We start from the raw sequence: 15,046 nt of genomic DNA on the forward strand, positions 1-15,046 counted from the left end.
GATTTTAGTTTGGGGAAAAGCCAGAAGTTGCAGGGTGCCAAATATGGGCTGTGTAGGGACTGAGTCAAACGGGTGATTTGATGTTTCACAAAAAAACTCTGCACTAGACGTAATGCATGAGCAGGCACACTGACATGATGAAACTGCCAATCACCAGTTGCCCATAGCTGCAGACTTTTGAGTTATCAATTAGCTTCCACAGAGGAATGTTCAAGCTCAACACAAAAACTGATGCAGATTCATTGCTCTGCTCACTCAGTTATTTTAAAAGCAACAGATTCGCAGTACACATAACATCTCCCTCAGTGGCATCTACTGCCCCCACTGACTAATACAGTGAAGTCATCACTGTTCACACATGCGCATTCCAGTCCCCTCTCATTGGCTGCCAGGTTACATTGATGTTGTGCAAACCATTCATTACATTAACAAGAGCTGGGCTTTTTCTGGACAGACCTCATTTGTGCCTATAAAATACTTCCTTTATAAAACTTATCAAGACCTATTGTACTATTAGGTACACTTCTTTTTCAACAAGCTATATCTGATGGTAAGACCGTATCTTATTTATCTTTGTGTATCTTTGGAGCCTAGAAAGGTGATGACCAACAGTAAATATTCAGAATATATTTGATGATGATTAAATACATGTAAGAGTGAATAAGGAAATCTATCCATGATCTCTGAGTAAGACCAAATTGAGATTCAGGTTAAGTGACAAAATCTTGTGGACTCTCTGTTACAACACAACCATATCAGTGAAAAGTAAGTACCACTTGGGGAAACTATACACACTTACCTGATAGCTCCAACCCTGGGTTCCCAGACTACTAGTTGCTATCTCTGACATATTCAGGCATGTCACCTGGCCTGAATAATTGTGATATACATTCAGAGCTTGGAAAATATTCTGCAGCAACTCTTTATCCGATACATGGGGATTTTTCAAATACTGGCATACCACCTGTCATTTCACAGAGAGAAAGGAGGTAATCAGAAGAGAAATATAAAATTACAGTGTAATAAAACAAAAAAGACATAGGACTTTGATTTGATCATAAAACAATCTTGAGCATTCAACTTGCACTATTTGACAATTTCTCTGTTTTGAGTATAATCCCTTTACAAATGAGTAAACCTTTTAAATTATGCCCCAAACTAAAACAAAACCAAAGTTAGTTGCATAACATGCAAAGTGCCCCCTACCACTCTAGCTTCATTTTCTGCAGGTTTTGCTGCTCCCTAGCAAAACATTTCCAGCCCACCAAGCTCTTTCCCTCATCTCTGCCTTTGCTCACTTGAAATGCCCTTTTCCCACTCTCCCATTCCACTAAAGTATGGCAAACACCAACTCACCTTCCACAGTACTCAGGTCAAGTATCATCTCCCCCATGAGGCCACCACTGCCTATGCCCTCAAGTCAGGGAGAAGTAAATCATTCCCCTCTGTATGCCTTTACTATGCCCTGTGCCTATTTCTCTCAGAGGCACTATAATGCTGTACAGCACTTGTTTGATTCCACGATGTCCCCCTCACCACTTACTTAGCAAGATATCTACGAGCAGCTTCCAGCAACACTGTCCTAGAGAAAAGAGAAACTTGGAAAGACAAAGAAAAGGCATCATAGAAAAAGTTAAATGCCTCTTCCAAAATGTATATTTCCATGTAATTTTAAATAATATTTTGTGGGGGGGGAAGGTTTGTTTCATAGTCAATTTCAGGAAATATATTAGCAAATGTGACAGTTTTCTTGACTGCAGGATCCTAAGAGCCTTTAACATGCTCAACTACAAGACTTCTGTCGAAGAGGGAGGTGTAGGTAGACACAATGTGCCTCCTCGCACAACCAAAATAAGAACAACAACAATTTAGAAACAAAATAACAACCAGAACTGACAGAAAATTGAACTGTATGAAAGTTGGACAACCAAGGAGTTAAAATAGACACATTCATCCAGACTGGTAGGAAGGGTGGAGTCGGGCAGCCAGGTGGAGAGGTCAATGGCACAAAAAGCAGTGGCATTGGGCGCACAAGGCACCTCGGGCATGCAAGACGGCAGCAGGCAGACCCTGGGCACATAGGCAGCAACTGGTAGACCTCGGGTGCAGGATGGCAATGGGCAGACCCAGCAAGGCAGCAATTGTGAAGTGAGGCATGGCATGCAAGGTGACTGGCTGACTGGACAGTCCTGTATTCGTGCGCAGATAAACCAAGTGAAACTGGGGAGTGAGACAGACCACACTACCCAAGGTCCCAGCGCTGAGAAATAAAGCCTCAAAACACCGATTAAAAACACCTGTGGGGGTTGAGGCAGAGGGAGACACTCCCAGCATCACAGGAGAGTTTGTTGGAGAGATCCACAGGGTCCTCGAATGTACACAAGCCCACCCACATGGGAATCAGCACCAGAAAGGCCCAGTTTGCTTGGAGGAAGCAGCAGAAGGGACTGAAATCCTACAGAGAGTAGAACAAGCACCATGGTTCCCTCTTGGACCCCGCCCCAACATACAACATTACAACCCAGCAACTGGGTTGCCCCGCCCTGGTGAACACCTAACGCTCTGCCCTTCATAGGTAACAAGCCTGACAAGACCAAAAAAAAAAGGCCCAAATGGAGGAGCAGATCAAAGATCCACAGCAAATACAACAAAGCAACCAAGAGATAGCCAACCTATCAGATGCACAGTTCAAAGCACTGGTGATCAGGATGCTCACAGAATTGGTTCATTTTGGTCACAAATTGGATGAAAAAATGAAGGCTACACTAAGTGAAATGAAGGAAAATGCACAGGGAACCAATAGTGATGGGAAGAAAACTGGGACTCAAATCAATGGAGTGGACCAGAAGGAAGAAAGAAACGATCAAACATAAAAGAATGAAGAAACCAGAATTCAAAAAAAATGAGGATAGGCTTAGGAACCTCCAGGACATCTTTAAACATTCCAACATCCAAATTATAGGGGTACCAGAAGGGGAAGAGGAAGAGTAACAAGTGGAAAAGTTATTTGAACAAATAATAAAGGAGAACTTCCCCATTCTGGCTAAAGAAACAGACTTTCAGGAAGACCAGGAAGCTCAAAGTGTTAGATCCAAAGAAGTTAGAAGTTAGATCCAAGGAGGAACACACCAAGGACCATCAGAATTACATTAGCCAAGGTAAAAATGAAGGAGAGAATCCTAGAAGCAGCAAGAAATAAGGAGACAGTTACCTACAAAGGAGTTCCCATCAGACTGTCAGCTGATTTCTCAAAAGAGGCCTTGCAGGTAAGAAGGGGCTGGAAAGAAGTATTCTAAGTCATGAAAGGCAAGGACCTACATCCAAGATTGCTCTGTCGAGCAAAGCTTTGATTTGGAATGGAAGGGCAGATCAAGTGCTTCTCAGATAAGGTCAAGTTAAAGGAGTTCATCATCACCAAGCCCTTATTATATGAAATGTTAAAGGGACTTATCTAAGAAAAAGAAGATAACATGTACAGTAAAATGACAGCAAACTCACAATTATTAACAACCACACCTAAAACAAAAACAAAAACAAACTAAGCAAACTAGAACAGGAACAGAACCACAGAAATGGACACCACATGGAGGGTTATCAACAGGGAAGCTGGAGGAGGAAAGAAGGGGAAAAGGTACAGAGAATAAGTAGCAAAGATAGTAGGTAGAAAATAGACAGGGGGAGGGCAAGAATACTATGGGAAATGTAGAAGCTAAAGAACTTATGACACATAGACATGAACTAAAGGGGGGGAATGTGGGTGGGAGAGGGTGTGCAGAGTGGAGGGGAATGAAGGGGGGAAATGGGACAACAATAATAGCATAATCAATAAAATATATTTTTTAAAAAATGCTCAACTACAATGTGACTTTCCAAAAGGAAGATGGAGTATGCATTATTTCCAATAAGTTTTTGGAAATATTGAGTGTGAGAAAAAATCAGAAATTAAAATGTTCAAATAACTAAATATTCTTTACTTGAAAAAAGTAACTGTGAGGCCACACACCAGGGTTTAGGGTGCACATAGAAAAACAGAATTGTGCTAAACTGAAAGCTTCATGAACTTACCAAGCCTAAAACAGTTAGAGAATGGTAAGATAAAAGATACCTAATTCCATGGCACATTTCTCAGAAAACCTGGCCCTACGAATGTGCCAATTATAAATACCCAAGAAAATAGGGAAATCAAGAATCAATCACAGAATTTATTAAATTAACTATTTCCAACAGATGATCAGCATTGCTTCCTGTATGTGGACACCAATAGTGGATTCAGCTCTTTCAAAACGCAGCACAAAACTACAGAGTAGACACATGGAATGCAGAGAACAGCATTATGTTCATGCACAGCATGGCAGATGAGGCAGGGAGACAATATAAGCTGGGCAGGGGGAACAGAGGGTGCTGATTTGCAGCAACGAGTGGCCTCAATCTCTGGAAAAGAACAGTAGCAAGTGAGTGTGACTCACATGTTGACATCAGATCCCCTCTCAGCACTAGTAACACTGGGCCTCTGTCAGGCAAAGAAAAGAGGAGATCCCATGAATAGCATCTGAAAATAGCAGTTACTGTTGCTCCTTAAAAGACACAAGCACAGCTGGGGACGAGCACCAGTTGACAATACTTGGGTTTTGGCAGCCCCAATTATACAAAGAGAAAGAAGATGACACTGAGAAACTTTGCCTCTGATGACAGAAATTCCATGTCCAGATTAAGGGCAGTCCTGGACCCACTCTCCTCCATGAGGTCAGAGCACCCTTGGAATACTGGATCCAGTTCTGACCACTGCACTTTAAGAAGGACACTGACCAGCATGAGAAAATCCAGCGGGGGGAGCAATCAGAATAGGGAGTTGAGGAATAGATGAAGAAACCCTACAATTGGTCATTGGTATCATTCTCAATCTTTCATTATTACAAGACTACAATAAATATACTTAAAGCTAAATGTTTACAATTATCCTAAATTGTTTTCTTGAAATAAATTCTTAGAGGAAGTATTTGTTCAAAGGAAGTAAAAATTTTAAGGCCTTTGCAACATCTCATCAAATTGCCTTATAGAGAGCGGGCTGTGTGGAGGGAAGAGAAGGGAGAAAATTTGGCACAACTATAATAGCATGCATGATAAAACACTTAAAAAAGTGCCTTAAAGAAAGGAAGTACCCATTTATAATTCTACCAATATACTAGATAGAATTCATAAAAATATCACGTAAAAATTATTTGCAAATTTACTAAGAAAATTTTGTTATTATAGGTGTTTCAAAAGTTCCTTCCTAACTCAGAGACTCTAAATCCAAGCATCATCCTCCAGCATGGAAAGCACAATCTCTACATTTCTCTATGTATTTCCTTAACAATTTTGTTAGCAAAGAGTAAATAAATCTTTCCAAAAAATGCTGAGGTCATACCAACAAAACTTCAGCACTACTCCCAAATTTATTCAAAGGCTAGTAATTCAAAAGGACATATTCATATACTTTCATTGAAGATCTGTAGGATACACAAAACTTATGTAAATGCTATGTTGAACCCTATGAAATTGCCATGTTTATAAGTCAAACAGTCAAATATTGGCATATTTAGTTTAAGGTCATATAATACTTCAACTTAAGCCTGATAATTTGAAGACATTACCCACTTTTGAGGGCAAGCACTTATATCTGTTGAATGTTTACTTGGGGGACATGATCTATTCAGACAACAAGAAATGAGTTCCTGCCAACCACGTCCACCCAAAATACTCAACATGAAGGTAGCCCCTGTACTGTATTTTCTATTTATTTTGTGGGCACTAACAGCATCTTCTAAACAATTTCTACATAAGGCATTGCTTAAGGCCATAAATTCAATGATATGTGGACAGCTGAGGCTCAGGCTGCTAGTACAACCATTGAATGTTCCTTGAGGTCATGTACTTTCCCTACAGTGATGTAGGGAGAAACATAATGACAGTCCCCATTTCACACAGGAATAAACAAGCTTAGAATTTAAAAACTGTGAGTACAGTTTTTGAACCCAGACTCTGGCCACAAAGTCCTGATAAAACAAATAATCTTTCTCCCTAATATATGATAACAATAGGTAAGCACTGATACAGTGCCTAGTATATACCTGGTCCTATTAATTTCTCTTAATGACTCTAATAAGCATTACAATTACTATTATCCCCATTTTTAAGATGAGGAAACTAAAATACACAGTGCTTAAAAGATCTGCCCAAAGCCACACAGCCACAAAGTGGAAGAGCTGGGATTCAAATAAGATTCCCTGTGAAGCTTCCGTTCCTAAACCAGTACACTACACATACTCAACTTTGAAATTACAGGGTATGAGACAAATAACAACACAAACAGTGCCTAAATATACCTGTAATCTCATGCTTAATGATATTTATTTTTATTTTCCCATTATAGTCAACACTCATAAAAACTGATTTTATATTAGTTTCAGGTGTACAGCATAGTGGTTAGATGTTTACAAACTTAGGAAGTGAATTCCCCTGTAAGTCTAGTACCCACCTGGCACCATACATAGTTATACTATGCTATCAACTATATTTCCTATGCTACATTTACATTCCTGTGACTATTATCATGCTTAATTTTTTTATAAATTTCTTTTATTTTTATATAGTCTTTATATTTTTCTAAGTTTAATGTTTAGATAAAAACTTAGAAAGGATTCTGTGGCACTATAAAATAATAAAACTTTTTATTATGCTATAGTAAAAGAGAACTGTAAAACAATGTGAGACTCAAGAATAGCATGAAATTAACAGATTTAAATCACTTTCTATTTCTCAGAACAAAAGTAAACATTCAGGAAAAACTAAAAAACAGCATTAGATATCCATTTTAATAATTGTGGTTTTTCAGAGTATAGAAATACTGCAACTTCTGGCCAAGATGGAGGCATGGGCACATATACTTTGGCTCCTTGCACAAACCAATTTAAAAACAAGAAACAACCAGAACTGACAGAAAATCGAACTGTATGTGAGTCTAACAACCAAGGAGTTAAAAAAGAAACATTAATCCAGACCAGTAGGAGGGGTCAAGATGAGCAGCTAGGGTGGAGAGGACACGTAGCAAGGTAGTGGCTAGAGGACTGGGGTGGGCAGTCCCACAATCACTTGCAGATAAGCCAGGAGAAACAATTGGGGAGCAAGACAGACTGCGCAACCCAGGGTTCAAACGTGGGAAAATAAAGCCTCAAAACCTCTGACTGAAAAGACCTATGTGGGTTGTGATATGGAAGAAACTCCCAGCCTCACAGGAAAGTTTGTTGGAAAGACCCACAGGTCCTAGAACACATACAAACCCACCCACATAGGAATCCGCACCAGAAGGGTTTGTTTGTGGGTAGTGGGGGAAGAGACTGAAAGCTGGCCAAGAGCTAAGCAAGAGGCATTGTTCCCTCTCGGAACCCTCCCCCACATACAGCAACACAACCAGCAATGCAGGGTGCCCCACCCTGGTGAGTACCTAAGGCTCTGCCCCTCACTACATAATAGGCACACCAAGACAAAAAAAATGACCCAAATGAAAGAACAGATCAAAGCTCCAGAAAAAAATACAACGAAGTGATGAAGAGGTAACCAACCTATCAGAAGCACAGTTCAAAACACTGCTAATCAGATGCTCACAGAAATGGGTGAGTATGGTCACAAAATAGAGGAAAAGTGAAGGCTATGAAAAGTGAAATAAAGGAAAATGCACAGTGAACCAACAGTGCCGGAAAGGAAACTGGGACTCAAATCAATGGTTTGGAAAAAAAGGAAGAAATAAACATTCAACCACAACAGAATGAAGAAACAATTCAAAAAACTGAAGACAGGCTTAGGAACCTCCAGGACAACTTTAAACCTCCCAACATCCAAATCATAGGGGTGCCAGAAGGAGAAGAGGAAGAGCAAGACATTGAAAACTTATTTAAAAACATAATGAAGGAAAACTCTCCCAATCTGGCAAAGGAAATAGACTTCTAAGAAGTCCAGCAAGCTCAGAGAGTCCCAAAGAGGTTGGACCCAAGGAAGCGCACACCAAAGCACATCATAATTACATTAGCCAAGATTAAAGATAAGAGGAGAATCTTAAAAGCACCAAGAGAAAGGAGACAGTTACCTACAAAGGAGTGTCCATAAGACTATCTATCACCTGATTTCTTGAAAGAACCCTTATAGGCAGGAAGGGGCTCAAAAAAAGTATTCCAAGTCATGAAAAGCAAGAACCTACATCCAAGATTGCTCTATCTAGCAAAGTATCATTTAGAATGGAAAGGCAGATAAAGTGCTTCCCAGATAAGGTCAAGTTAAAGCAGTTCAATCATCACCAAACCCTTATTATATAAAATGTTAAAGGGATTTATCTAAGAAAAAGAAGATAAAAAATATGAACAGTAAAATGACAGCAAACTCACAATCATTAACAACCAAACCTAAAAAAAAAAACTAAGCAAACAACTAGAACAGGAACAGAGTCACAGAAATGGAGATCACATGAAGGGTTATCAGTGGGGAGAGGGAGAGTGGAGAATAGGGGAAAAGGTACAGGGAATAAAAATAAATGGCAGGTAGAAAATAGGGGGAGGTTAAAAATAGTATAGGAAATGTAGAAGCCAAAGGACTTATATGTACGGCCCATGGACACGAACTAAAGTGGGGAATGCAGGTGGGACGGGGGGTGGGGGATGGAGGGAAATAAAGGGGGGAAACAGGATAACTGTAATAGCATAATCAATAAAATAAATTTTAAAAAATAAAAGAAATACTGCAGATAATAGAACATTCTAAGCATACACCAAACTAAATCAACTCTGCACCCAAATATTTCAATTCTGCCCCTTGAGCCCAAGACACCAGAGAAAGTGAAGATAACAATTTGCTTAAAAGCTTTAAGTATCCCCCACCTATAAGGATAAGCATTTGAATAAGAGTAAGAAAAATGGAGCAACAGAGTTTTTTAAAAGATGAAGGAAAGAAGATAGGTTTAAAAAAAAAAAGACCATGGGCAAAGGACCTGAACAGACACTTCTCCAAGAGGAGAAGCCATAAGAGGAGCCATAGGCATATGAAAGGATGCTCAACATCACTAGCCATCAGAAAGACACAAATGAAAACCACAATGAGATACCACTCCACACTGGTCAGAATGGCCATCATAAATCAACAAACTGTAAGTGCTGGAGAGGTTGTGGAGAAAAGGGAAACCTAGTACACTGTATTGCGAATGCAGACTAGTGTAGCCACTATGAAAAACAGCATTGAATTTCCTCAAAAGACTAAAAATGGAACTGTCTTTTCACTCAGCAACTCCACTGCTGGGATTATATTGTAAGAATCCTGAAACACCAATTCAAAAGAACCTATGCACCCCAATGTTCATAGCAGCATTATTTACAATAACCAAATGCTGGAAACAGCTTAAGTGACCATCAGTAAGTGAGCAGATCAAAAAACTGTGGTACATTTACACAATGGATACTACATAGCAGAAAGAAAGAAGGAACTCCTACCTTTCATGACAGCATGGAAGGAACTAGAGAGCATCATGCTAAGTGAAATAAGCCAGGAGGTAAAAAAACAAATACCATATGATCTCACCTATAAGAGGAACCTAGTGAACAACACAAACAAATGAGCAAAAGAGAATGAGAGGCATGAAAACAAGAAACAGACTGGCAGCAACCTGAGGGCATGGCGGAGAGGGGAAAGGTCTAGTTAAGGAACAAGTGTAAATGACCCATGGCCATGAACAGGGTGGGGACTGACTGTGGGTGGGGGGGGTGGCCAGGGGAGAGCAACAGAGGGGAAATTTGGACAACTGTTATGGGACAACAATTTTTAAAAAGTATATTAGAAAGAAAAATACCATATGATTTCAATCATACATGTAATCAAATGAACAAACTGAACAATGAAAATGGAGACACACTCATAGATGGAGAGCAGATGAGAACTAGTTGCGGGGGTAGGTCAGTGGGTGGAAGGTTTGAGCAAAAAGGAAAATGGACTCATGGACATGGACAACAGTGTGGTGATTTCTCAGGGGAGGATGGTATAAGGGGACTAAATGGTAATGTAAAAAAAAAATACAATTAAGATTGAATTAAAAAACAAAAACAAAAACAAAAACAATGTCCTCTCAGTATGGTCCATCCATATTAGAGAAAGGATTATACAGATACATTCAGCTTTTCTAACAGATTTTCATTCTCTGAGGCTTCAATACCCCTCTCACACTCACTCAGATAATCACATTAGTTTTGTCATTAAAAGCTCCCTTTTCATAGAATGCACCTAAACCACTTAAAACCACCCAGAGAGGTCACATACATTACCAAACCAAGACAAACGGAAGAGATTTTCCACTTTATATCTTATTATTTCACAACATCTATCTGCATCATCAGAACGCTAAGCAAAAAGATTTGGTGAGTTATCAGCTTAAAAAAAAATGACTCCAAAATAAATAAACTCTGCAGTATCCTTTAAGACTGCTCTTTAAGCTGAGAAGAGACCAGTAGTTTTATGCTAAGAGAGCAGTCCACTGACAGAGGTGTTTCCTATTTCCCTTTTCTGTTCTTCCATGTGTTCTATCAGCCAAGTCCATGATTACTTCTGCATGAATGTTGCAGCTGCTGTTAACAGTAAACAAAGCAAATGGAGTCTCAGTGTGCAAAACCCAATGACAAATTAAAGAAAAGGATACTTGAGCTGACACAAAAACATGGCATTCAATCACTGCCTATGGATCCTTCAGAACATTACAAGGTCCAGACAGAACTGGAAAGTGCTTTTCACCATAACCCAACTGTTGTTTATTATCTCACCATCCTATGTCAGAGTGGAATATAAAACTCAAACTCATAGACACAGACAACAGTGTGGCAGTTACCAGAGGGAAGGGTGGGAAGTTAGTAAAGAGTAAAGAGGGCCAAGTATATGGTGATGGAAGATGATTTGACTTTAGGTGGTGGTCACACAGTGCAATACACAGATCAAGTATCACAGAAGTATACACTTGAAACCTATATAATCATATTAATCAATGTTACCCCAATAAACTTAATATAAAAAATAAAATGGAAGTTTTAAAATAAAAAGGAACAGAACAGCTGTTTGTCAGCCCTTTAAAAAAGGAGGAAGTGTATCAGAGGGAGGAAAAGTCCTGGTTAAATGGAACTATCCAAGTGAAAGAGAAGTCCCCAACTGGGTAGTGTTCTAGAGATTAGTTCGTTGAGAAAACAGAATGGGGGTCAATAAAGGAGAAACAGAATGAACAGTAAAAGACAGTGGTCTGAACCCAGAAGTCTCGGAGGGAGACATTTAGTAGAAAAATTCTAAAATCAAATAGGATAAAACTGAAGACTGATCTGGCCAATCAATGTTTCTTAAGTAAGGCAAAGAGAAAAGATTATTTTTGGTGGGGTACAGCCAAGAAACAGAATTATAAATATATCATAAACAATCAAAAATTCCTTAATCTATCAAAAGGATAAAGTCAGTAAGAAATAATTAAGGAAGTGACAAGAACTAGTCCTAGATTAAAAAAAAAGGTGATTGTGGGACAGACACAAAGTTATCTTGTCTTAAAAATGAACTTTTATAATGCATATATACAGAAGGTAAAAAATAGACTGTGCTAAATCAAAAACAGGTGACTAAATATTTGAGATATACTCCAGTCACTTTGAGTGATTATTTAAGAGAGACAAAAATGGAATATTTATTTACATTTAAGACTCAACAGAAAAGTATCTTAAAAGGAACATTAAAGAAATTGGGGAAAAAAACAAAGTGAGACTGTCCATTGTTCCAAATCATAAACAAATGAATACTGAAAAGCTATATTCTTCTAGCTTTTTTTCTAAATCAGGGTTGGCAAACTACAGTCCCTAGCCAAATCCAGCCTCCTGCCTGTTTTATAACTAAGCATTATTGGAACACAGTCATCCTCATTCATTTATACATTATTTATGCCTATTTTCTACTCCTTTCTTAACCATACCTTCAGACTTCAGTATCTGTGACACAAACGATATGGCCCACAAAGCCTAAAATATTTACTATCTAGTCCTTTACAGATAGTTTGTCAAACTCTCTTCTAAAAAACAAGAGAATTCCCCTTGTTTTTACCATCTCACAATTCATTTGTTCTCAGGTGGGCAAAGATGCACATATAATTCTTACTATGTATACAGAGGACAGAATTAAATCTGATAACTGTCACAATGTGGCCAGCAATCCACCGAAACTTTAGACAGTCTTGTCCTACCCCAGTGCAATGTGGTAGATCATAGACTCAGAACAGTGGTAGGCCTGAGTTCAATTCTACATCCTCACCTCTTTGCTGAGCTTAAATTTCCTCTCCATAAAAATGGGATTATACCTCCATTCTCATAATATTTTTGTGGGGATTAAATAAGATAGTGTCTATGAAAGTACTTTGTAAATAATAAAATAATATAAAAGGATAATGCATTATTAGTACACAGACATATGTAAAGACAAATTGGTTCAGATTTAGTTTTTCTCACTATTTTGATTCAGGTTTTCTTACCATGAGAGAGATCTGCTCTTTTAAATAACTTTGTATTATCAAAATTCAATTTAATTCAAGACACACTGACCTCTGGCATGCTACATGCAAGACACCCACTGGTCATTATACTTTTTAAAGGAAGAAAAATATCTCTAATAGCAAATGACCTTGTTCCATTCGGGTTACAAAGTTTTAAGCAAGGTGTGCTTTCAATAGTTCAAAGGGACAGTTACAGTAAAAGTGCTTTTGAAACCTGGTTCTTGTATTATCAATTCTGTTTATATTTCCAGCACTCATTCTAGCTATAGATCAGGTATATTCTCTAAATTTAATAACCACCAAATTGGCCAGCCTTTGTTCTTAAAACTAAGAGGAGTATTCTTTACAAAGGAATATTTTAAGAGCACACACAAAAAAACAGAAGAGCATGTATAACAAATTTTAGTACAAAAGAACCCTAAAATTTATGGTGTAATGTGTCTTTACACTTTCCAGAGTGTATTCACATCCAATATTTTATCTAATCCTAGTGCAACCTTAAGGAGAATGTAAGTATCAGTATTCCATTCTGCAGAGGAAGACATAAAGGCTCAGGAGGAAGACAGCCTTGCCCAGATCACACCACTGATGAATGGTAAAAGGACCTAGAGGCAGTGCTCTTTCCACTCCATGCTGCTGTACGTGGATGACCCTTTATGACACATGTACAATACAGAAGCTGTTGCCTGAATCACAGTGCTATGATAGCAGCTGCCACTCATTAAACACTGACTGTGTATTACATAGATCTACATATCTCACATACATCACAAAGATTAAATAAACTGAATATGCAAAAAACATAGCCTAGAACTTGACGTATGGTAATTAGTCCATTAATAGCAACTATTTGCCTTATTTCCAATTCATATTACTATAACCTCTGCATTTTTTAAAAGATTTTATTTATTTTTAGAGAAGGGAGGGAGAAAGAGGTGGAGAGAAACATCCAAGTGCAAGTGATATAAATCAATTGGTTGCCTCTCATGCACCCCCAGCTGGGGACTTGGCCTGCAACCCAGGCCTATGCCCTGACTGGAAATCGAACATGCGACCTTTTGGTTCGCAAGCCAGCACTCAATCCATTGAGCCACAACAGCCAGGGATAACCTATGCATTTTATCTCCATTATTTAAATAAAGAAACTGAGGTTTGGAAAAGGTAGGTAACCTGTCCAAGGTTGAGTAACCAGAAAGTGTTAGAAGTCAAGATTCCTGCCTAGATTTGACTAATTCTTTGTCTCTGGGATTCATCTGATGTTGAAAGGCACAGAATTCATGCACACAAAAATGAAAAGTATGTTATTAAAAGTGATTAAAAAACATTTTCTTGTTACCTTGATTGGCCACGCAGGCAAAGGCTGTAAAAAGTCAGACTCATAAGGGTAGTCCACCATTGCCAGATTTACCCAGGTTTCAGAGATCCAATCTTTCAAACGCTGAACATCCTGAGAATTTGTTAATGGAGTACATAAGTGAAGAGCTTCAGAAAGCCAATGCAAGCCAGTACCTAAGAATAAAATCACAATGTTGACATCTAAAAAACACTGCATAACATAAGCTTTCATAGATTCTTCACCCGATATTTTAGAAAATTCAATCTTCTATACCATTTCTCCAAAAATACTTTTTCAACATCAGTAAGATATTTTTAGAACAACTGGATAATCCTTGATAGATAAGCTGCCTATCCTCATGGAGCTTACCAGAATTTATATTCTGAATTATTCCGTTTTATACATACTATTTAAATAAATAAATAAATAAATAAAGCGCTGTAAAGCAATGAATGAAAAGGTACAAACTACAACTGAATAAAACAAACGGATGTATCTGACAAATACACATTGAGCAAAAGACAGCAGATACAAAACTACATAGTACACAATTTCAATGACTAAAAAATCAACAGCAAGTATAATTAATTGATGGTTTTAGAAGTCAGAACAATGATTAGTCTGGGAAATGCTGAAGCAGCGAGTGAAAAGGGCACAAGGGGATTTCTTGACTAGATAGTGATTACACTACACACTTGCATTGTGAAAATTCATCAAACTATGCATTTTGATCTGTGTATTTTTCTGAGTGTTATATTTAAATATGTATGTCATACTCAAATAAAACATTTATAGAAAAAGTGGGAAATACTGAATCTGACAAGTGAAAGACTGAAAAAAATCATGATTCCATTCTCTTAATTAAAGCTCACCAGTTCTTGTGAGTCGATTAATGGCATCCCAGGAACTGCGGATGCTCTCGGAACAATTTGGGCCACTTTTCCTAAAATCTGTAGTTACAATTTCCATAAATACACCACATGGTACTATATCCTCAAATTGCCAGATAGGGGCAGAGGCTGCAAGAGCTCTAAATGGTAATAAAACAAGGAAAGAGAAAAGGAAAAAAAATGTAACTCATCAAAATCAAGTTTTAAAATTGACACTGATATTGAACAAAAATGATGATA

General features: G+C 38.2%; 1 protein-coding gene across 4 annotated transcripts in view; it reads right to left on the minus strand.

The window, feature by feature from the left end:
* Positions 1-15,046, minus strand: part of LOC123805545 (prolylcarboxypeptidase) — a 76,943-nt gene that overhangs the window by 8,661 nt on the left and 53,236 nt on the right. For all 4 annotated transcript variants that reach the window (XM_045818185.1, XM_045818187.1, XM_045818186.1 and 1 more), the window contains exons 6-8: positions 14,789-14,946; positions 13,917-14,089; positions 800-964 (exon numbers count right to left, since the gene is read on the minus strand). In XM_045818185.1, coding sequence (XP_045674141.1) covers positions 800-964; positions 13,917-14,089; positions 14,789-14,946 — 496 coding nt within the window. The remainder of the gene's footprint in view (positions 1-799; positions 965-13,916; positions 14,090-14,788; positions 14,947-15,046) is intronic.

The sequence above is a fragment of the Phyllostomus hastatus genome, unplaced genomic scaffold (assembly GCF_019186645.2).
Source record: "Phyllostomus hastatus isolate PE091 unplaced genomic scaffold, TTU_PhHast_1.1 phas_scaffold_317, whole genome shotgun sequence".
In the NCBI taxonomy this organism is placed as follows: Eukaryota; Metazoa; Chordata; class Mammalia; order Chiroptera; family Phyllostomidae; genus Phyllostomus; species Phyllostomus hastatus.